This window comes from Sceloporus occidentalis, unplaced genomic scaffold, assembly GCF_023333645.1.
Source record: "Sceloporus occidentalis isolate IW3139 unplaced genomic scaffold, rSceOcc1.0.p SCAF_93, whole genome shotgun sequence".
Classification (NCBI taxonomy): domain Eukaryota; kingdom Metazoa; phylum Chordata; class Lepidosauria; order Squamata; family Phrynosomatidae; genus Sceloporus; species Sceloporus occidentalis.
Window position 1 is genome coordinate 3,134,005 of NW_028317073.1, and position 23,418 is coordinate 3,157,422.

General features: G+C 36.5%; 1 protein-coding gene across 1 annotated transcript in view; it reads left to right on the forward strand.

The window, feature by feature from the left end:
- Positions 1–23,418, forward strand: part of LOC149284439 (hemicentin-1-like) — a 141,563-nt gene that overhangs the window by 13,629 nt on the left and 104,516 nt on the right. Inside the window, exons 2-16 of the mRNA XM_089496740.1 lie at positions 8,425–8,495; positions 10,907–11,065; positions 12,385–12,507; positions 13,861–14,032; positions 14,541–14,647; positions 15,115–15,235; positions 16,594–16,857; positions 17,103–17,247; positions 17,583–17,704; positions 18,606–18,881; positions 19,692–19,833; positions 20,157–20,284; positions 21,649–21,762; positions 21,871–22,032; positions 23,192–23,386. Of these exons, the coding sequence (XP_089352866.1) occupies positions 8,425–8,495; positions 10,907–11,065; positions 12,385–12,507; positions 13,861–14,032; positions 14,541–14,647; positions 15,115–15,235; positions 16,594–16,857; positions 17,103–17,247; positions 17,583–17,704; positions 18,606–18,881; positions 19,692–19,833; positions 20,157–20,284; positions 21,649–21,762; positions 21,871–22,032; positions 23,192–23,386 (2,301 nt within the window). The remainder of the gene's footprint in view (positions 1–8,424; positions 8,496–10,906; positions 11,066–12,384; positions 12,508–13,860; positions 14,033–14,540; positions 14,648–15,114; positions 15,236–16,593; positions 16,858–17,102; positions 17,248–17,582; positions 17,705–18,605; positions 18,882–19,691; positions 19,834–20,156; positions 20,285–21,648; positions 21,763–21,870; positions 22,033–23,191; positions 23,387–23,418) is intronic.

Sequence of the window (23,418 nt, forward strand, 5' to 3'; positions counted from 1 at the left end):
TGATGTTTGTTATGTTCTGACACCTTGTCAACACGGCGGTCTTAGTCCTTTTTCAGTCAGTAGAGTATTCCGGCAGAGCTTCCTCTGTGGCTTTTGGGATACTGGGATACTAAGGTCCTTAGTTGTCTTTTGGTGCCTACACTGCACATTTTCTACATTTCTGGATCTTCCCTGCTGTTTCTCGGCCTAGATTGATGACCAGTTGCTGGTCTGGACTTGCCTTCAGACTCCATATTGTGTACCATTGCTAACCGAACTGCTAACCTTTTGCTGACCCCTGCATTATGTACCCAGACTGTTATCTGCCATTGACCTCTGCATTACATGTTGCTGCTATGCTGCTTGTATGGACTGTTAACCCTTTGCTGACCCAGGGTTGTCCACAGATTCAGCATTACCTTTTGGCTGTTCATTAGTTTCCTGTGCCACACCAGTCCACCCTTGATCTTTACATCTTCATCCTGCTTAGCTGCTTAGTCTGACCTTCTGACCTTTTAACACTTAAACATAGGCTCAGTTGCAAGGTAAAAATTGAAGTACGGTAATATCATGTTATTCACAGATATGTGCATAACATACCAGTAAATAATATACAGTTATTTATTTATTTATTGCTCCTCTCGTAAAGGAAACAATGTCATTATTTGCATGAATTAACCTTCTACCTAAGACCTGTGTATAGCTGTGCATAAATGTGTGTTGTGCATTTATGTGTGTTGTGCATTTAAGACATTGAATTGTTGTAGACGTATAATAAATTAAAACCTGAGGAACATACATCAGTACTTAATACTTCTCTTTTTCTGGAAGAAAATAATCCCCAGTGCAAGTAAAGCTTGGCAGGCCTGGTATAATGTATAGTTAAATCAGTAAAAGTGTTCTTACACATTGAATTATGCATTATACAGGGCCAGCTCACCCTTTCTTGCTGGAGAAAACATCAAGTGTTGTCCCTTCATATTAAACAGTGAAAGTGAGGGACCCACAACTCCTTGGCAAAGTCTTCCGTTGTTCTCCATTTATTAAATACTTTTAGAACTGTTGCATTATTTTTAAAAAGAATCAGATGAGAAAGTGAAATATTTAGATTTTGGCCAAGGGGAAATATAAACAAAATGCTAGAAATAATAATACCAGACATTTGGCAGGGTTATGAAGTGATCAGGGACAGCAAATCTTAAGAATATTTAACTTTTGGTCTCTGTTCATTTTCCCACCAAACAAAACATTTCCATAGTTTATCTCTCACGCCAGCACCAACAGATGCAGATGGTGCTCATTGCATGTTCTCGTTCTGAGTCATAGCAATTACCTTCACGTGAATCACCAAGGTTGTGTCTGTGGTTTCCCTGTAAACCTCAGGTATGACCCTGGTTTGTTGTAGACTAGGGTGTTAGACAATCCTTGCAGACTGATTTGGAATGCAGATTACTGCAGACAAATGAACAAGCTTAAGGTGCGACATAATGGATAGAATTCTTTGTACAAATCTCAAACAATTTTAGATGCAAACGGTCAACTAACCCAAGGATGCAAAAATGGTGACCACAAACATGTTTGCAGGGGTGTGGAGCAGCAAGAGGAGCAGCTGCCTCAGGTTTCGGACATCCATTGCCAATACCTCCTGCAGTTCAATGTGCTTCCCTCGGCTTCTGAAAGAGACATCAGATCAGGGCGCTAACTTTGCCCCAGGTGTCAAGACCCTTTGGTAAGGGGCAGTATAATTGGCATACACAAAGACAACAATCTCAGCGTTCTTGGCTAGTTGCATTAAAGACAAAGTAGTGCTCATTTAAAGGGTCAAGATTAAAGAGGAATTATCATCTTTCTTGCCTGTAGCTATAAGTAAATTTGATTTATTATCATTGTAGGACGTGGACAACAAAGCTTATTAATTATTTTTGTTTTCTGAAATGCTGACAGAACCAGGTCGACTATAATATGTCAGATTCGGATAAAATATGTACTTTAAGTTGCATAGACGAAACTCAGGAAAAGACCCAATACCTACATATAAAGCCTAAATATAGCCAAAATTACAAACTCAAAATCAACAATAAGCATTAGTATGAAATGCTTAACATAGAAAATTTTACCCTATCAAGACCACACCTCTTATTGTTTAACCCCTTCGTGACAAAGGCTGATTTTACTTTTTGTACCCTTCGTGACAATGGCCGTTTTAACATTTCTGCACTGCTCGTGTTTAGCTGTAATTTTCTTCTTTCCCGTTTACTGAACCCACACACATTAGATATTGTTTTTTTCAGGACAAGAAGGGCTTTCTTTAGATGACATTGTTTTGATTGTATCATATTATTTACTATTAAAAAAAGTATAAAATATGGTGAAAAATTTAGAAAAAAATGACTGTTTCTAACTTTTAGTTGAAAAATCTTTTACTCATCTATAAAAGGTAATAAAAAAACCTGCTAAATAGATTCTACTATTTGTCCTGAGTTTAGAAATACCCAATGTTTTTATGTTTTTTTGCTTTTTTCTACACATTATGGAGCAATATGTACAGGTAGCGTTTTGCTATTTCAAAGCCATTTTTTCCAAATCTGGTAATTCTTCCCTCCATGTGCCATTTCGGGTATCTTTGAAGCCGGCCAATGCAATTTACCCCATCAAATCATATATTTTTGAAAACTAGACAGCCCAGGGTATTCCAAATGCTGGTATTTTAACCCTTTCCAAGCACTTATTCTACCATCAGCCTTTGTCAAACTTTATGGTAGTAATTTTTTTGCATTTGTTTTTTCACACACATTTTAATTTAGGTATGCATAAACAGGTTCTGGTATATGTCACTGTCATAAAACACCCCAATATGTGTTTAGCAACATCTCCTGAGTACAGCGATACCTCACATGAATGATTTTGCCTGGCTGTTTGGGGGCAAAAGGGCCACATTTGGGGCATGCACATTTTTCAATGTTGAACTTTGGCATTTGGGGATCCACTGCCCATGCCCTATTTGGTACATCTTTGAGCTGGGCCATTTCAGTGTGCCCAATAAAGCTATATATTTTTGAAAACTAGACACCCCAGGGTATTTCAAATGCTAGTATTTTAACTCTTTCCATGCACCATATCTACCACCAGTCTTTGTCAAACTTTGTGGTAGTCATTTTTTTGCATTTGTTTTGTCACACACATTTTACTTCAGGTATGAATTAAAAAGTTCTCGTATGTGTCACTATCACAAAACACCCCAATATGTGTTCAGCAACATCTCCTGAGTACAGCGATACCTCACATGAATGATTTTGCCTGGCTGTTTGGGGGCAAAAGGGCCACATTTGGGGCATGCACATTTTTCAATGTTGAACTTTGGCATTTGGGGATCCACTGCCCATGCCCTATTTGGTACCTCTTTGAGCCGGGCTATTTCAGTGTGCCCAACAAAACCATATATTTTTGAAAACTAGACACCCCAGGGTATTTTAAATGCTGGTATTTTAACTCTTTGCATGCACACATTTTACCACCAGCATTTTTTCAAAGTTTGCAGTAATATTTTTGTGTGTGTATTTTTCCCACACACACCTACTTTATGTATGAATTTACAGCTCCTGGTATATGCCGCTTTCACACGACACCCCAATATGTGTTCAGCAACATCTCCTGAGTACAGTGATACCCCACATGCATGGGTTTGTCATTTTTCTAATTGGAAATTAGATGTGTGGCCATCCTTCCCCCCGTGTTAATTGGGACCTTGTTGAACCCGGCCAATTCAATTTACCCCATCAAATCATACATTTTTTAAAAGTAGACACTCCATGGGCATTTAATATGCCAGTATTTTAACTCTTTCTATGCGAGAATTGTTTTAAGCTAATATGCTAATTTTAGGACTTGCTCACAAAAATATATTTTTTATATATATTTTTTTTTTTGCCTTTTTTTTATTTTTTTTACATTTTTTTTCAACTTGAAGGTTCCCCTGATAGTGACATCAGTGGGAAATTATTTTTACATTTTACTGGTTTTTTACTATTTATTTTTTCTAATCACACTGTGATTAGAAAGCTGAGCTCCATTGACTTGCATGGTTGAATGCAGTACCTATATTCAACCTTCAAGTGGAGCCAGAGTTCTCCACTTTTCATCTTTATTATTTTTTTTCCCGGGCCGCCGCCATCTTGCTGATGGCGAAGATCACCGGCAGCTGCGGCTGTGACCGCTCTCCGGAGTGGTCACAGTCCATCCCCAGGTAAGTGTTTGGTGTTGCTGGATGCCTCCTGATCGAGGCATTCCAGCGACACCATTTAAGTTTAGGAGGCGATCAACGCTTTTAAAACGGGCGTCCGCCGCCATACAAAGTATGGCGGATGTTGACGCCCCGGGGAGGGGCCAGAGATGGCCCCTTTGTGCCGATAATGGCGTTGCTGAATGCCTCGAGGTTGAGGCATTACAGCAACGCCGTTTCGGTGCAGAAAGCGAAAATAGATCGCTTTCTGCACCCGTTTAATGACGTGCCGGTCATATATATTAAATAATGTCAGCAACTAAAAAACAAGTAATTCTAATAATAAATATATAAGTACAGAAAATCATATAAAAGTAAACATATTTACTATTATGTAACTGGCATCGCTATATACTGAAAACAAAATATATTTTGGCCAAAGCATAATTAAGCTCCCCCTATTGAGAGTGTGCCTTGACGTGGCGGGTGAGCTTAATTATGCTTTGGCCAATTCATATAACCAAAACCAACTTTATTAGGGTGAGAAGCGCAGACAGTATTTTGTTTTTTGTATACATTGTACAGCCAACACACTGTATTTGCAGCATGCTCACACTGTTTGGTAGGCCTCATATTATACATTTGTATTATTTGAGCCTGAGACTAGCTTAGCGCACCGACATTTTTTCTTTTCCCTATCGCTATATACTGAGCCAGACATTAATATTCTTACAGCATAATTGCCATCGCTATGTACTGTGCCAGACATTGACGGTGGTACAGCATAACTGCCATTACTATAAACTGTGCCAGACATTGATAGTGGTACAGCATAACTTCCATCACTATATACTGTGCCAGACATTGACCGCGGTACAGCATAAATGCCATCACTATATATTGAGCCAAACAATGATGATGGTATAGCATAACTGCCATCACTATATACTGTGGCAGACATTGAGGGTGGTACAGCATAACTGCATCACTATTTACTGAGCCAAAGATGATAGTACAGCATAACTGCCATCATTATATACTATGCCAGACATTAATAATGGTACAGCATAACTGTCATCGCTATGTACTGTGCCAGACATTGATGTGGTACATCATAACTGCTATCACTTTACAGTGAGCCAGACATTGACGGTGGTATAGTATAACTGCTATCATTATATACTGTGCCATGCATTGACAGTGGTATGCATAATCCCATAGGATATGTCAATACCTGGACACAGTTGTAAGTTCCCTTTAATTTGATTTTTGCGCCCGCCATATTGGCGTGTACTGCTCCAACAAACCTGGGATCGTCGCTGACCAACGTGGAGTCCGTCAGGGAGGAAAGGACACCCACATGGGACCTAGGAGCACCAGGTAGGACCCGGCAACGGCAGTAGCGGACCCGAGGACCGCGACACTGTTTGATGAAAATGAAAGTCGGAAAGCCACCAGTTTAATCAGGATAATTTTATCCAATAATTATTTATTCTGTCACATTAATAGTAATTAGTGAACAAATAAAACAAAGTCTAGCACCACACAAATTCAGTATAAGTGAGTGAGCCAGATCTCCACCAGTACCCTAAAAGCACTGGACATTGATAATAGATAAGAACCATTTGACCCATCTAGTCTGCCCACCTAACATACAGAGGTTCATCTATGAACAACATTGGGTTGTTGGTCATGTCTTATAGAAATGATATGATATAAATGATATAAACTCTGTAGATAAGTTTGTATAAATATATCTGTCATGTGCAATATGCAATTATTCAGAATATTATTATGCACCCATACAAATCATTGCTTATGCCTCGGTTTCCCACCTGTTGAAGTTTACTCCTTTAAGGAAAAGTAGGCACACAGTAGGGGGGCCCATATTTTTTAATGGCATGGCTGTGGCTGCTGTATACCCCTAAATGTCCCAGTCTCCATTTACCAAAATCTATGCAATAAGTCTACAAAATAAGTTTAACCTTCTATCATTTCACTGACAAATCTAAAACAATTTCCTTTGCATATGCTTGAACAAATAGAAGCTGGAAACACTGTAGATTTTATTGAAAATTAGAGTATAATTACTTTTAATTTGGTGAATTATGATGTATTAAGTTTTGATGACCGTATTTCTTTAGTTCTGTTTGAACCATGCCAGGGTGAATTATTAACATGTCATGGACCATTACTTGCTATTTTGCATTTTAACAACTCAACCTCAGTTAAGAACATTCATGCATGGATAGCACCACAATTGACCCAATTATATTTTAGTAATTATGAAACTGTCCATAATTCTATTTAAAAAATGAGGCACAAATCAACATAATTGTCTCCACTCATGTGATATTACTATACTCTTTCATTTGCATACTATGTCAGCGGGAGGCAAGCAATGGAGCAAGTGAACTTGTGATATTAGTAATTGATTACTTAAATGTGAGGTTACGCACATCCTTTTTAGCACCTTAAATTCTAGTGTTATCCCGTGTTCACTTGAAACAGAATTTATACTAAACAATTATGCATATAAATTGGTACAAATCTAAAGCATTTGTGACTAAAATGCATCCAATGTCTTTCTGGAAAAAGATGTGTGCTAGATAGGCCTTAACCACATTGCTAATCACCTAGACCATAGTCCCTAATCCAGCTCTTCTGAAAACAATCATAGGCACACTCCAAACCCACCAAGACTACCCCCACTCTTAATTTTCTCAGTGAACGAAAGGAGCAGTGTGGTGACCCTATTCTGGTTTGTCCCCCAGCTTTGTCCATTACGCCCCTCGTAGTAGTTGAACTACTCCATGGATAAAAATATGTTGAACATTCCCTTTGTGTGGTTGTCCAGGGCACAACACAGTCCTCTCATCCGTCTCTCCATTAGCCTAATGCTATGATGTTATATTCTATTTGGATCCTAGCAAAGAGTGGAATGTGGGATATAACATCATATCCCAATGTGTCCTCTCTCAGTAGAACCTACACAGCATGCAGAACCTCCACATGGTGAACAGATGTTAATCTTACCCATAAACAGAATAAGTCCCTGCTGGTCAATTGAGCCTATGGAGTCAGTAAAGCCACCTCAGAGGCTATGTAAGTGGTGGGGTACGGTGAAATACAGATTGCTCATATATCAGTGAGTTCTGAAATTTTGGGCCTCCAGGACTAGGTAGGAAATTGCAGAATGGATGGGCTAAAATCAGGATCACGTACATTGAATAGCAAGGTGACTCAGTTAAGCATATTAAATATCAAGGCATTGTTTTGACACACTTAATGGGAAATACATCCTGTAAGAGGAAATAATGCTCAAAGAACTTCATTAATTATGCAACAATGAGGTCCTATTGATATTTCTGCAGGTCATTTACAGGAAAATCAGCACTGCTTGCCATTATACCAGTGTCCAATAAAACCGTTAAAGCATGTATAACAAAGTCTAGTTAGTCACCCAGTATGAATATTACACATAAACATGTTTTCATTAGATAAGGACCAGTCTGTCTGTTTTTGCCATATGCTGGTAGCTCTGAAGATCAACTTGATCTATTCACCTGTCTCATCTTAAAAATGATCTCCAGAATCTGCCACACAGATCTGCCACACATATTTTCAATGTAAATGATGTAAATAACACACATACGCATTTTTATGTAACACACAAACAGTGCTTTATTTTGGATTGGGAATATTATTTTAAAACCCATGCCGTCTAACATCTGAAGGTTTTTCAGAATATTGTACTTGCACCGGAAAACTGTGGAAAAAGGCATTGCCTCTGTTAATTATTGTCTCCTGAGACACTATAAATTTCTATTAAGACATTTCCTTAACACTAATGATCTGTGTATTTTAATGACTGGTTTACAATTCATGGAGTCTGGAAAGCACTGGTATTTCCGAAAGCGCACACATAAATAAAACAAGAATACATTTGAAAACAATTTGGAGATGTATACAAGAATGAAGTGAAGAATATGGTATGCAGTTGGATAAAGTAAAGAAATAAATTAACCAAAACTGGACTTTAATGAAAATGTTTGGTTTGTACATAAATATAACAAAGCAGAAGAAGGGATTGCACAATAGTGTGGCCACTGAGATGAATAATAATAATAATAATAATAATATAATAATACATGGTTGGGAAAAGGCATCAGTTTTTGCCCACAAAACCAATTTTTCTAACATTTTGATTTTGAATTCTGTTTCAGAAATTGGTCCAGTTACAATAACTACAGATCCAGACAAATTTCAGCATGAACTCAGAGAACTGTATGTACAGGTCAGTATAAAACATTTAAACAGTGGTCTTTTTACAGAATTCTCAGCCATTCTAGATAAAATCTATGTTAGATAAATGTGAAAAGGTTGGTTATAGTTCTGCTGATAAGTATTTGGCAGCTGTTAAAACATTTAGTTGTATAACAGTCCTAATCAGCATGTTTTTTTTAGACTTTTTTTGTTTAAATTCCTGGCTTTTTGTGGTATATATTCCATTCAACTTCAAAAAGGTCAGACTATGTAATTAAAAAGTGTTTTATGTCTCTGAAGATTTTAGTCCGGTAATAAAATTAATTAACAGCATTTTTCCCTAGTCACATACTCGGTGATCAAAGTAATTTTTTTAAGGCAACATCTAAAAACAACATGGCATTGTTGTGATGTGAAGATGTACCTATAACCAGGCTATAGTAGTTCCCCTTATTTAATAACATCAAAGGGAGGATTTCTTCAATTGACAATCACTTGGAGCACAGGGGAGTCATATAAGGTTCCAAGACCTCAGAGGTTTCCACTTCAAAAGTAATACAGTCCTAAAAGCCTATAGTAGGTCCTACACATTCCTTTCTGTATTGGCCCACCTATGACTAAGGACTCCATTTTCTCTTGGACCAATACAGCTATATTTATTTCTATCACTTGATGCACAAATAAACCTCAATGCGGGTATTCTTGTCAAACAATAGAGGGATAATACTAATTATTGTACAAGTTTATGATCAGATAACAAAGGAAAATAATGTCCTTAAATATTATTATCATTAGGCTTGTGCATTGGTTTTTGGGCGAGCATGAAAACGAACACAAATAGTGCGTTTTAGTTGTTCAAACCGGAAAACAAAGAAACGATGGTGGTAGACGGTGGTAGACGGTGGTAGACAAAGACACACAACACGAAGAATCTTCGTCTTTGTCTACTAAACTCCCTGGTCCCTTCCCCATCTAGCCTACCTTATCTACGCAGCATCTCAGGGGTTAACGAGAGCGGAAATCTGTATGTTCGCCGTCAGGAGTTAAAAAAGCCGTGCGAGTGAGCCTATTGGTCCTCCTCTGGCATCAACCAATTTAACTCCTTACGGTGCAACTTGGCCGGAAGAGACCACTGGTCTCCCTGCTCCAACAGTTAAAAGTCTGTACGAACGACCAATAAAGTCGCCTATACGGACCTTTAACTGTTGGAGCAGTGTGCTACACCAGGATTTTAAAAGCCTGTACAAGCAACTCTATTGGTCGCCAGCAGGGCGCTCGTCTGGCATCAACCAATTGGAAAAAATAAATAAAAATAAAAGCCTAACCCATATCAATTACACATTTGCGTACCAATATATAATTGAAGTTGGAATGACTATGTACTGTACATTAGACATCTACACGGAGAGGAAAATCGATTTGGATGAAATTGTTCTTTCATTTTTGCTTTGTTTGTTTTTGGGCAACAAATTTAGTTTCCTGGCCGTTCGGCTTAGACAGAAAGCTGATTGGCCATAGTAAGGAAAAACTCCCACAGGTTGTTGCCATAACCATCAATGAGACCACTCCCTTTTTTTGGTTACTTCTATGTATCAGTTATTTATATGTACCTTCCTATACACAGTCCCTCCCACTTTACCTCATCAACAAGCGCCAAAACGGCTTGTAATGGTGCCAAAATGACTTGTAATGGCGGTGGCTACACATGGCGATGAATGGACTAATCATGACGAATTTTCATAACGTTTGCAGTTCGCTTTCGCGTGTTTCATCAGAGATGACCCTCATTTTCATTTATTCGTACAAACGCACGAAACAGCCAATTTTGGTTAAAAATAAAGTTCATACAAAAACGCATACACAAGTCTACTGTACATACTATAAACTAAATACACATACATAATATATATATATAAATATATATATATATATAATTACTAAATATGTACTGACAAATATGATTCCAATAAACATGACACACAAATGTATTTCTTTAATAAAAGTTCATAGATTTAATTAAAAATATCCTATACTACAATGGAATATATTTAGAATAAATTTAGAATTCAAAAGTGCAAAATGCTTATCAATCACTGTGGAAATGTTTCCGACTATCGCGCATTTAGCATTTTAGTTCCAGAATTGTTCTGTATTAATATAAACTTACTTTACAATTTTTTTAAAGTAACCAAAATATTTTACAAGAAGGTACCTTCTTTAGCAACATCATCCAAGTAAGTATTTTCTAAAATGAAATGCATTAAAGTCATCGATATTAGAGATTAATAAGTATTTTTCTAAGTCTATTTGAATAAGATGTTGGTTTTGATTTTTTTTTAAAGATACTTCCTTATTATTCTAATGTATTCAAAAATTCTATAAGAGCGTTGTAAAATTCACCTGGGTAATTTTGCATTTTTATTTGTTGATTTGTATACACAGGGTGGTGGTGACTGTCCAGAGATGAGTGTTGGAGCTATTAAAATAGCTTTGGAAATCTCTCTACCGGGATCCTTTATTTATGTGTTTACTGATGCAAGATCCAAGGATTACCATCTTGCCAATGACGTTCTACAGCTGATTCAGCAGAAGCAGTCACAAGTAAAGGCCTTAAGATATCTACATGCAGAGAAAATTGTTGTTATGCTGTACCCTTTATCTTTGCTAACTGACTAACTAACCTTACTGTCATGTCAATATGACTGTTCCTTATACATTCCATATGTTCCATATATATTTTCCTGCAGATCCAGTTGGCCCTTCCACTTCCCATCATTAATGTACTATTCATATATCCGACTAACATGCCTGTGAAACTGATGGGTTTCCATATGGCTCAACTTAGACAGTCACGGTTTTGGGGCTCAGTTCCAGTGGTCTGGTACTATCATACAAAGATCGGTCCTGTGATGTGGCAGGTCTGAATACTTATCCCTCTCAACAGTTCCTTATGTCTCACGAATTGTGCACCACAAAGTAATTCCACATCTGAGCATGCAGCACAGTGAGCCATAGAAACTGAGAACGATCCAAGGAGTATGCGGAGTAGGGTGAAAAAAAGGTTAGGAGGAGGTATTGTATTGTTGAGAGAGTATGCTTCCATATACTTCACATAGAAAGTTTCATAAGGGGTAGATGCCAAACCAAAGAGATGAGAATGATTCACTAACACAGTCTTCTTAAATTAAGTTAAACAGTAACATTCTCTATATAAAAAGAATTGTCAGTGTCCGTATGTGTAATTGGTTTGTTGCACTGCTCTTTCCTTTCATCTTCCTTCCATGATTAGGTAAAATAAAAGAGAGAAGTCACAGCAGTACGGATCACATATGTGATTGTTATATCAGCATTTACTTGTAATTCCTAAAACCTTATTTAAAACTAGTTTTAAAATGTCTTCTATCTTCAGCTAGCATGTTAGATAGTATGAGGCAAATGTTCAAAGGAGCAAGCCACGGGCAAAATTAAATCGGAGTAAATTGAAATATAACCACGTACAATAATCTCTTGCTGTGACTTAACTGTAGGTGCTATAGACTGGAGCAGTGTCCTCACTCCAAAAGGACCTGTTGGATCTAGTTAGTCTGGTCCTGTTCAGTGATCATAAGCAAGGGTCACGGGCCTCCTAGGTTATACCATCTGAGAATTTCCTGCTGTGCTTTAAAAAGACTGCATAATAATGCGTGAATCCTAAAGCAACTTTTGTTTAGTATATTTGGGAAACAGCATTCACATAGTTGACTTAATCATAGCAAAAATAATATGGTTGTCCCACCGTATGGGCACCGTATCGGTGGCTGCCTACTGTGCTGAGCTCGAAGGTTGTACTGTGACAATGATGATATTGAGTGTTTATTAAGTATTTAGTAACGTGAGTCACAATAGTTAACAATTTTTATACATTTTGGATTATTGTCCAGGTTGTGTTTGTGCTGACTGGTGACTGCGATGACAGAGGTCACTTGGGATACAAAGTTTATGAGGAGATTGCATCCACAAGTTCAGGGCAAGTGTTCCATCTAGACAAGAAGCAAGTTAATGAGGTAATCTTTCTTTGTTTATTAAGATTTATAAATTATATGTACCTATAGACTATGATTCTGGGACAGTTTACATTTTTATTTTATATTATATATTTATCTATTAAGGGAGGTGTCATTTTAAGTTTTCTTTTTAATTATTGTGCATACAGTATTTTGCCTTTTACCACTATATTGAGAATTATCCGTAATTCTATACTTCAATTTTATTTATAATCAAAATTTGGAACAAGATTAGGAACAAAGTAAAGTACGTGAATGTTTCTAATATAAACCATAGAAATCCGACAGATAAATATTTAGGTTGTGTTAGCAGAAAAATTATCACATGATAAGGAAATTCTGTTATTTTCAGGATGTAAACGTGAACAGTGGAATTTTATGTTTAATGTATTATGGATAAAATCTTTTGGCATGTGCTCAACAATTATGTTTATTTTAGGCATGCTTATATTGTTCAGTATTCTCAAGTCTCCTTCAGTCCCTGAATGGAATCACCTGTTCTTGGAAAAGACACAAATGCTAAATTATGTGTCCATTTTATATATAAGTAATGTTAGCAAAAGCAAGACTGGGCTTACATTGGCCTTTGGCCAAAGTACTATACACTGTCTCTTCAGTCTTTACAAAAACAGAACACAACACATTTTAATGGATGGAGCATCAATGTTTCAGCTCGATATTAGAAAGTATCCTATGGGCTAACCTTACCATGAAGCAATATGTTAGCTTAACAAATGCAATACCTAAATTGGGTGGAGTAGCTGGGGAACAATTGCCGCCTCACTGGGTCATCTTGTCCCGCCATTGAGCAGGTTAGGATTAAATAAAATGACCACCACTTTCATCACTTTTCCTCACTTCTTCTTGGTCTCTGGTTTACCAGTACCAAAGGAATAAAGATAATCTTAATATGCAAGATTGTGTTGTTATTTGGGGAATAAAACATACATTATTTTTATTAGGAAACATTCAGGACCCCAATAGCATCATGTCTTGTGTTGGACCCTACTATTTTTCTACCTTTCTTGTCTCCCTTATAGATTTTTTGAAATAGAAACTACAAACTACAAATTCTATAATTATGTGAAATAATGGTTGGAACATCCATTTAGTCAGTTAAAATAGTAGGTTTAACAATAGGCAACCCAATAATTGCTGTCTCTCCACACACACTTACTACAGGTGTATTTACAGGGATCGGCGCCCTGGTAAGGTAACCTACTTAAGGACCCGGTGGAAACATAATACAACTCCGTTAATTATGAATGAGCAGAAATACAATTCAATTTTATGATTAAAAAATATTTCTATGGATTCTATTTTAAAACTATGATCCTAATCTACTCTACGTAGGTTTTAAAATGGGTGGAAGAAGCTGTCCAGGCATCAAAAGTGCACCTGATTTCTACAGATCACTTAAATGGGGCCTCATACACCTGGGAAATTCCATTTGATCCGAGTCTTAAAGAAGTAACAGTATCACTCAGCGGACCGTCTCCAGACATCGAGCTTTATGATCCATTAGGTGAGGTTAAGTAAAATAGTTTATACATATATATTGTGTATGAGAACAATCTAACAATACTAGCTGCAAGAAGAAAGTCGTACTTGTGTCCTTTATTGCCTCTTTCATTATGCGGCTCTTTCATCTGACGATGATACTATATATACTACTATATACTAACTATATACTATATATGTACTATATACATATACTATATATATGAAACTAAGATATGTATTGCTTTTTATGTGTTATATCCCACAGTGTTCTATGTTGTGGCCTGATCCTCAATGCAACTGTTTGAAATAGTGCTGATAGAAAGCCATGTTGATAATTATGGTTGTATATTTAAACTATGCACATTTTTGTTTGAAAAATGGAAATAGGAGACAAATACATAAATAAAAAATATATTATACATAACAAGCAAAGTATAAATTTGCTTGCAGTAGATTAATTAACATGTCCATTGCACACTTATGCCAAATGTGTTCTGTACCTTTGTAATTTATCATATGCTAAATTCCAGGAACACGGATAACCATAGGAAATGGTGTTAATGAATTACTGAACATATTCAATTCTGCCAAAGTTTTTAATGTCAAGGAACCGGTGCCTGGAATGTGGAAAATTAAGGTAAATAATATGTTTTTATATTTAAAAAAAATAATATCTGGTTTAAGTTTTCAATTCAACTTCATGTTACATTTCCAACACATTAACCTTTAATAATGAAATATTCTAAATATAAAGTATTGAATATTGTCCTTTATATTTTAGAGATTCATGGCTTAGAGATTTCAGGGCTTATGATAAAACTAAGAATCTTCCTTTTCTGTTTCAATTGCGATACCATAATACCTTATACCTTTTTCCACCAGGTAAAAATACTCCCTGAAATATGCTGTATATAGGGATGACTGCACTTTTAAGTGCATTTTATAATAATCTTCCTTTTGATCTATAGTTTGATTATTATACATTCATAATGATGAAAGCATTACACTTTTCTGTCTTGTTTTATCTGTTTACATATATATGATGTTCTAGTAATGCAAATGTAAAAACATAGTTGGGTAATATGTGTATTTATTTAATTTCAGACCTCAAGTAATGGACGCCATTCAGTGAGAATCACAGGTGTCAGTACTATTGACTTCCGAGCAGGGTTTTCCAACAAGCCTACATTAGATTTTGAGAAAACATCTAGTAGACCTATACAAGGTTGGTTAGTATAATATGGAAAAGTACTCTTGTAGTAATTAGAAACATTGGTCATAATGTGTATTTTTGTACATCTATTATCTCTTGGAGTATGGACATTGACTTCCATAGTGCTAGTGCCCTGGTAAATATCTCATGACTTAACAGGTGTATGCAAACTTTCTATAACTACCTTTCCAGAGAGTAACCTTGTGCTAGTGATAGTGATCTGGTCAATTATGTACTTCTCATGTCCCCTGATGTTCTCTATCATGAAACTCCCCTGTAACGTCTGCCCTGTTTGAGTAATAACTGTATGTAGTCTTGTGTGGTGTGATAATGAAAACTTGACATTTTCATTCAGTTGATCTATTTTGTACCACTTTGTACTCTTCCATAAGCCAAGTCATATGTAACCCAGATTTGTACTCAATGTTCCAGCCATCTGATGTGTTCTTTATGTCCCCCACTACATTTAACATAGTAGACATTTATGAATAGCTTAACTTGTCCTGAAAAAATATGTTACCCCTTTTATGTTTCCCATTATGGTAGATGCATAATTACTGGATCGTATGTTAACCCCTTCAATCCCCTATAGATGTACCGGGACGTCCAAAAAACGCCCACTAAGAAACCCCTATGGACGTCCCGGTACGTCCAGCCCTTCGTGCAGTGTCAGGGACACATCCTTTGACAGCCTGGACTCCCCACTGACAGCAGAAGCCAGCTTTGCCGGCTTTCTGCGGTCCGATCGCCTGTAACAGCTTCCGGCATGAAAGCCGGTAAGCTGTTACACGTAAACTGCCCGATCGCGCGATCGCGCAGTTTCAAACGCGCGATCGGGCATTCCCTTCCGGGTTGCGTCACTGCTGACGTAACCCGGAAGGTCATCCAACTATGGTATCAAACGAAAGCTCTATCTCTCCTTGAAAAAACAATATATAGTTTACATGGGTACACTATTCACAGGAAAAGAGAATCATCGCTAAACCGACATACCCCAAAAATGGCAAAATTGCTCTGGGCTTTGAGGTACCAAAAACGCCTGGGATTGAAGGGGTTAATTTGCAGGTGTGAAGATTGAAATATTTACACTATATACATGGACAATATTTGTGTATTGTTAGAATTCTCTGAATGATATACCATGTCAATGGCTAATTTTGTGTTGTTACTATGTCTCTGTGTCATGTCCACATGGACTCCTCAGCTTGTATGTATCTCTTAAACCCATTGTGATACGTTTGTCTCTTTGGAAATCACCCTCTGTACTTATAATATAAAATATAATAAAATACTTCTTAAAAAAAAAAAAGAATTCTCTGAATGATAATTTTTTGCTTTCTTATAGTAATAGATTGGTCTTGTCTTCACAGGGATTCCTACATATGTTCTTTTAAATACCACTGGGCTTAGTTACCCAGGAAGACTTGATCGCCTTGAGTTGTTGACTATTTCAGGAGACCTTCTACAGACTATTCCAATAAAGTATTATCCTGACCGGACACCTTACGAGATATGGAATGTCACGGAATTCATGCCACCAAATCAACCATTTTTCCTAAGATTAACAGGCTATGATAAAGATGACTACCTTTTCCAACGTGTCTCGAGTGTTTCATTTTCTAATATTATTCCAGGTATTTGTTTAATCTCATATTTTGCAAAATAAATGATATAATAAATAAAGCTTAATTACGATTCAACAGATGTACTTGGTATATATTTGCTGGTCTGTAACTTTTGGTATGTTTTTGAATGCTTTTGTATGTTTGGTCTGTAAATTATGATACGTTTTTGAATGTTTTTTTCTATGTTTTTCTATTCTGGTATGTTTCGTCCAATTAATATACACCTAGATGTCAATCTGTATTTTTGTTGATAGGTCCTCCAAAGGTGTCAATGCCAAAAGTAACCCCTGGGTATTATCTGCAGTCTGGTGAGATTCCATGTTATGTGGAAAGTCTTCTACCAATTACAGTACGTTTTAGTAAGAATGGATTCAGGCTTGGTAAAGAACACAAATTTAGGTACGTATTTTAAATACAGACTGATGGACAATAGTTGTGGCAGTGTCATAGTATTAGTGCATCATAAACCAGCTATCTCCTTGTGTAAAATGGACTCTTAATCTGAAATGGACTCAATCATTAAGGTTTGTCCAATAAATGTAGAGTTGCCGTGAGAGATTCACTTATTAAAACTTATTATTATTTGCTACTATTGTATAGTTGGAATTCAGATGAATAAGAAAGGCCTAGCAGGAGCAAACAAATGTATTCATGTTAAAACATTCTCTATATTAAGGACAATTCTGGTTTGAATATTCTGGCCTATTGAATTTACATTTATGTTTAATTTTCAGAGAGTCGGTTCATGTGAGCTGGGAAATTGCTAACGTCTCCATATCTGATGAAGGCTTTTATGAATGTTTTGCTATTAGTAGCGCGGGAAGTGCACGTGTTCAGACCTTCTTGGATGTAAACGGCAAGTAATTCCTAATTTATATAAACTAGTGGCGGTATGTCATGAAGAAGTGAATTTAAAATATTCCCGGGAAATTTAAATAAAAATAGAGATCTTTAAGTAAGATTTTAAGTAAGAATAAATGATAAATGGTTAAATAATAATAACATCCATGTCTTTAACCAAGAGTAAAGTAGTATGTGTGTTCTCCTAGGGCAGGGGTAGGCAATCTTTGGCTCTCCTGATGTTGTGGACTATATCTCCCATAATGCTCTTACAGTCATAATGCTGGCAAAGCATCAAGGGAAATGTAGTTCACAACATCTGGAGAGCCGTTGATTGCCTACCCCCGTCCTAAGGGTATATCAGAGACCTTTTCACAAATCTAAAAATCTGTGTAATGCTGACAGATGGCCGAAATTCTTTTGAGCTGTTTTTTTTTATTGTTTTGGAAAATCAACCCATTTTGGAAGCAAGGGAGAGGCTAGTAGGAGAAGAATTTGATGAACTGTCAAGATATGAAAGGATTTTATTTCGGGTTAATCTCATGCTTCTTAGTTTTGTTTTCAATCTTATTAAGTCTTGCTTTTGTTTAGCGATTTATTTAAATGTATTATTATAATCTTAAGTATGCTGAGGTCATGTAGTCTAGCACAGATAAAGCCCGCTAACAAATATAACATGAGGAATAGGATAGAACGTGTAATAGAATGGGCTTTCTTTTGCTGGGCTTGGCATGCAAGAACTTCTGATTGGACAGGGTTACTAATCTAAAAACAAATATACATGGGACTCAAAATAGATTCTTTCTTCTCGGTATATGTCATGGTAACCTGCATTTAATTAATATCACCAAGTAATATACTAGAGATTTTAGAGGTTTACACACAACTTATTTTTATATGTTTTTTTTCTTCTTTAGAACCACCACCTGTGATTAAAGCTCCTCACAATGTCACTGCCACTATCGGCAAAGAAGTAATCTTGGAGTGTGATATATTGAGCACAGTTCGTTACAACCTGACATGGCAGAAAAACGACATAAACATAAAACAAGTAGATCCTTCCAGGATAAGTATTATGAATAATAATTACCTGGAGATAAAAGGTGTAACTATTAATGATGCTGGAGTATATAGCTGCCATGCTTCAAATGAAGGTGGAGAGTCAACAGCACCAATTATGCTCATTGTCCAAGGTATGATGTTTACTATTAACAAAGGACTCTGATATAACCCAGATTGTGTGGCACTAAACCATTTTTACCTTTTTACCTTATGTAAATCACGGTTGAATTTTTTTTTTATCCATTTGAGATTTATATATCCATATTTCTCCATCTTAATTTAGGGGCCCGTAATTTGAAAAAAAATATATTACATAAAGCTATTGAACTGGTTGCCTGGGCATTATATGAGTGTGATTGATGTTAGCTACTAGCAATTGATATCACTCCTACCATGCTCAGACAGCCAGTACATACACATCACTTTCAGCCTCCCTGTGCCCCTCCCTGTACCCCCTATGCACGCATCCATGCTATCACACACACCCTTACCTGAACTGCAGATCTTCTGGTGCCGCTCGCAGACTTCTGTGGTGGCCGCTGTTTGCTCGAACAGGAACGGAGCGGAGTCATGTACATTCACATGACTCCACTGGGTTCCTGTGTCGCCTTGACGGATCAAGAGACGCTGCTGAGCAACACAGAGGTAAGCAGCAGGTCCCCTTTCCGGTAAAAAAAAATAAAAATCTACCACCACTGCATAAGATGTACCCAGTTTTTAGACCCCAAATTTTCTAAAAAAGGTGCGTCTTATACATGGGGAAATACGGTATATATATATATATATATATATATATATATATATATATATGGAAAAGGTTAAGTTTATATGAAGGTTTTTTAACTTATAGCTGCATACTTTATCCATACATTATTCATACCCTGAATTCACAAAGAGAAATGTAAACACTTGATTTTTATTTGGAAATGTTTTTCTTTTAGATCCACCTAAAGTTGTCATGGAGCCAAAAAATATAACTTTTATGAAAGGAACAGAAATTAAGCTAAAGTGCTCTGCAACAGGACACCCCACACCCCGTATAGTGTGGACACACAATGACATCTTTGTTAGATTTTCCAGTAGGTGAGTTGTGAACACGAATTCTTCACCATAGAAATTTGAAGTTTGGAAATTTGAATATTTGAATAGCTGTTTTCTGCAACACCAGTTGCAGTTGTTTTCTGCAACAATATAGTGTAAGTCTGTTCATTCACAATATACTGGGTGGCACCAATGACGTGAAATTACAATGCCCTCCACTAATATTGACACCTTTAGTAAATAGGAGCAAAGGATGCTGTGAAAAAATAGTCTTTATTGTTTAACCCTTTGACCTTTTCTTAAAAAAATACGCAAAGATACTCTGGATATCAAACAATTGCAAGCACAACATTGTGTCTTTTTAGGTATATTTTAACTCAAGATGGGACCTTCATAATTAAAAATTCCCTGGCAAAAGATGCTGGACTGTATTCCTGTTTAGCTACAAACATAGCTGGAACAGATAAACAGATGTCAGACGTTGTATACATTGGTAAGTGTGGGCACAATTAGCACAAATATGTATCACATCTGCAATGATTTAAGTTTAGCTTGTTACGTGAAATGACTAGATGGTGCTTTCATACTGGACTTACATGGGGGAGGGGTGACACAAGGGATGGTCTTCATTAAGCGGTACATGAAGAACATTTCTTAGAAGCAACTAAATTCAGCCATTGTATTGTCAAAGCTTTAATCACAAAGTTAGCTAGCTGGCATAAAATAGGTTATGCTGTAATCAAATTGGAGCCGTCCAATGTATGCTCTATGAGCTGATCCCTTCAGAACCATGGATAAGCACATGTAACTTCCCCTTTAATTATGCTAAAAAAAGAAAAATGTTTATGTGGTTATTTATCACTATTTGATTTTGTATATAATTGAACAAAGTCCTAAATACTTCACTATAGCAGAAACTAATCTAAGATTCATTATAGTCCTCTTTAGAATATACAGTACTAATGGATCCTGGAACTTTGAATTTTCTCTTTTAATAAAAACTCTTATTAATGAAAGTAGTTGACCAAAAACACAATTGATCTTGAGTAACCAGTTATAATCTTGTCTAACTAAAATTAAGCTTTACTGTTTTAATGACATGTCTATGTCACCCCCCAAGGATACTATTAAAAATTGACTATATGTTTCCTAGAAAGTTATAAAATTACAGCTTTGCTTTGGACATATTTGACATATCTTAGATGTATACACCTAAATTATGTTTAAATAACAGCATTGATTCAGTGCACAGAACTACAAAATGTAAAAAAATAGGGGTAATATCTGCTGTAAAAGGTAACTCCCATCATTTTTTTATTACTAGTGTTTTTTCAAAAATATTTTTTGCATACTATTGTTTAGACAACTGTATATTAGTCAGTAGTTACTTGTACGACTCATTGGCCAGGTCTTCTAGACAAACATGCCGACTACTTATCATGCTGTTTTGTGGTAGACAATAGAATTGCTCAGTCTTAACCACCAGCATAGGCACATGGTACACAATGAAAGAAAGCCATGCTTTCTTTGCTACTATTGCTGTATACATTACTTTATTTAAAGGGACTTTAAGTAGCATTTTACCTATTTCAGTATTGTATCCAGTATCTGTATTCGTCTTATTGCATGTTCTTTATTGACCCACGCTATGATCTATGCCCTTTATTGATTAACAGTTTGGGCGGAGGGCTTGTTGTGAACACTTGCACTCTTTGTCGACCTTCTTAACCTTAAGAGTTTTGTTTTTAGTTTTCATCCAAAACTTCACTAAAGTCTTACCAAAGGAGACAAAGTATTTACATTAATCTTTCCTTTTAGATGCTGGTTGCCTTTAAACTTGCTCTCAATTTTTTTCAGAGGCTCCTCAAGTAACTGTTGTTAGAAAAGATATGTTGGTACCAGTTGGATCAGAAACTATAATGGAATGCAAGGTCACAGGAGTTCCAAATCCTCATGTATACTGGCTTAAAGGTAAAGCTAGATTAGAGATGTACACAATTTAATTATATGCTGCATATCTGAATAGTGTTATCAGGTTTTTCTTAGTGTTCCATTGTATTAAATGGTTTTTGTATTTAGGTGACGTTCAACTAAGTACATCGCCAATATTAATTACCACTGACTCACTTAATGGAATTTTGAAAATTAAAGATACACAGTATTCTGATGCTGGAAATTATGTGTGTGTGGCCTTAAACGATGCTGGAAAAGCAAGTGGAAAAATCACACTTGAGGTTGGCTGTAAGTATACTCTTTGTCTCTATTTTTTAATAATAAATTCACTAACAAAAAAATCATGCTGAAATTACAGATTTGAAAGCTCAAGATGTTAGGATGTATTTTTGCACAAATTGGTGAATTCATGTGAGCATCACATAGAACTTAAGTTATGTTAAGTGGGGATCAGGGCATATTTCCCCCCACTGGGGGCTGGGCTGATTTTCACAGTTTTGTTACAGTAACAAAAGTTGACAATCTTATACAGATCTTACACTTTAATAAGGAAAACATATTGTGTTATTTGGGACAAGGTAAGTAATTTGTATATACATAGTTTAGGGTAAAATTCACATTCTATCTCATGATATACAGTTAAAAATATGGAAAAAAACAAACCTTCTCCATAATTTACCCATAACACCTGCATACAAATGTATTTGGATAAGTCAATGTGCTTGTGGTTTTTAAATTGTACTGTACTTCTTAAAATGGGAGTAGGAAGGGTTTACCAGGTGTGAGGGGGACACTTGTGGTACATGGTGGTAGGAATCAGTCTTTTTTACCAGCATGGCAGCCAGGTGATCTTGCAATAGATCAGCTGGCAGCATGATGCCGATCAGACCTTGATTTTAGTTTATCTTTTAGTGTTAGATAAGATGCTAATTTCACATAGGAGACTTTGGCCCGGGGGTTGGCCTAGGGTCGGCAGGAAGGCAGTGGGTAAAGTAACATGACATTGTAAGCACTGCTTTCTCTTAGAAATGACCAGTATTGTCAATGAAGGAGACCTTTCCAATGAAGGAGAAAGGAGACCTTTCCAATGTGCCCGGACCACTTTATTAAGCATGTTTTTAATTTATATTTTATTGGTTGCCAGCCCTGACTTCACCTGACCCAAAACTGGGCTTTGACCTGACAATGCTAGGACTAGTGATAATATTTACTATACTTTCTTTGAGAAACCTATATTTACAATGAGCTTCAAATTAATGAACACAATGTGCTCAAGCCAGAGTTTCAGTATTCTATGATGGACACAACCAAGCATGATGTTTACATTGGATATACAACTTTCCAATGAATTGTAATTTTGACTCCTACATGTTATTGGAATATTTTTAAAATTGTCAATTTGATTACATAACGCCACTCTGATTTTATTGATGCACCTTTGTTGTAGCTGCCCCTGTGTTTACAAAGACACCTAATGATGTTTCATCGGATATCGGGTCGGATGTGACTTTGTCCTGCTACGCAGAAGGCTACCCAGAACCGAGGATAAAATGGAGACGATTAAACAACACATCAGCAGCTCAGAAACCACTTGCATATAAATATAACACCAGGGACAGAACAGTGTCCCTCCATGTTAGGAGTAAGTTTTATTGCCTTAGTCATACCTATTAG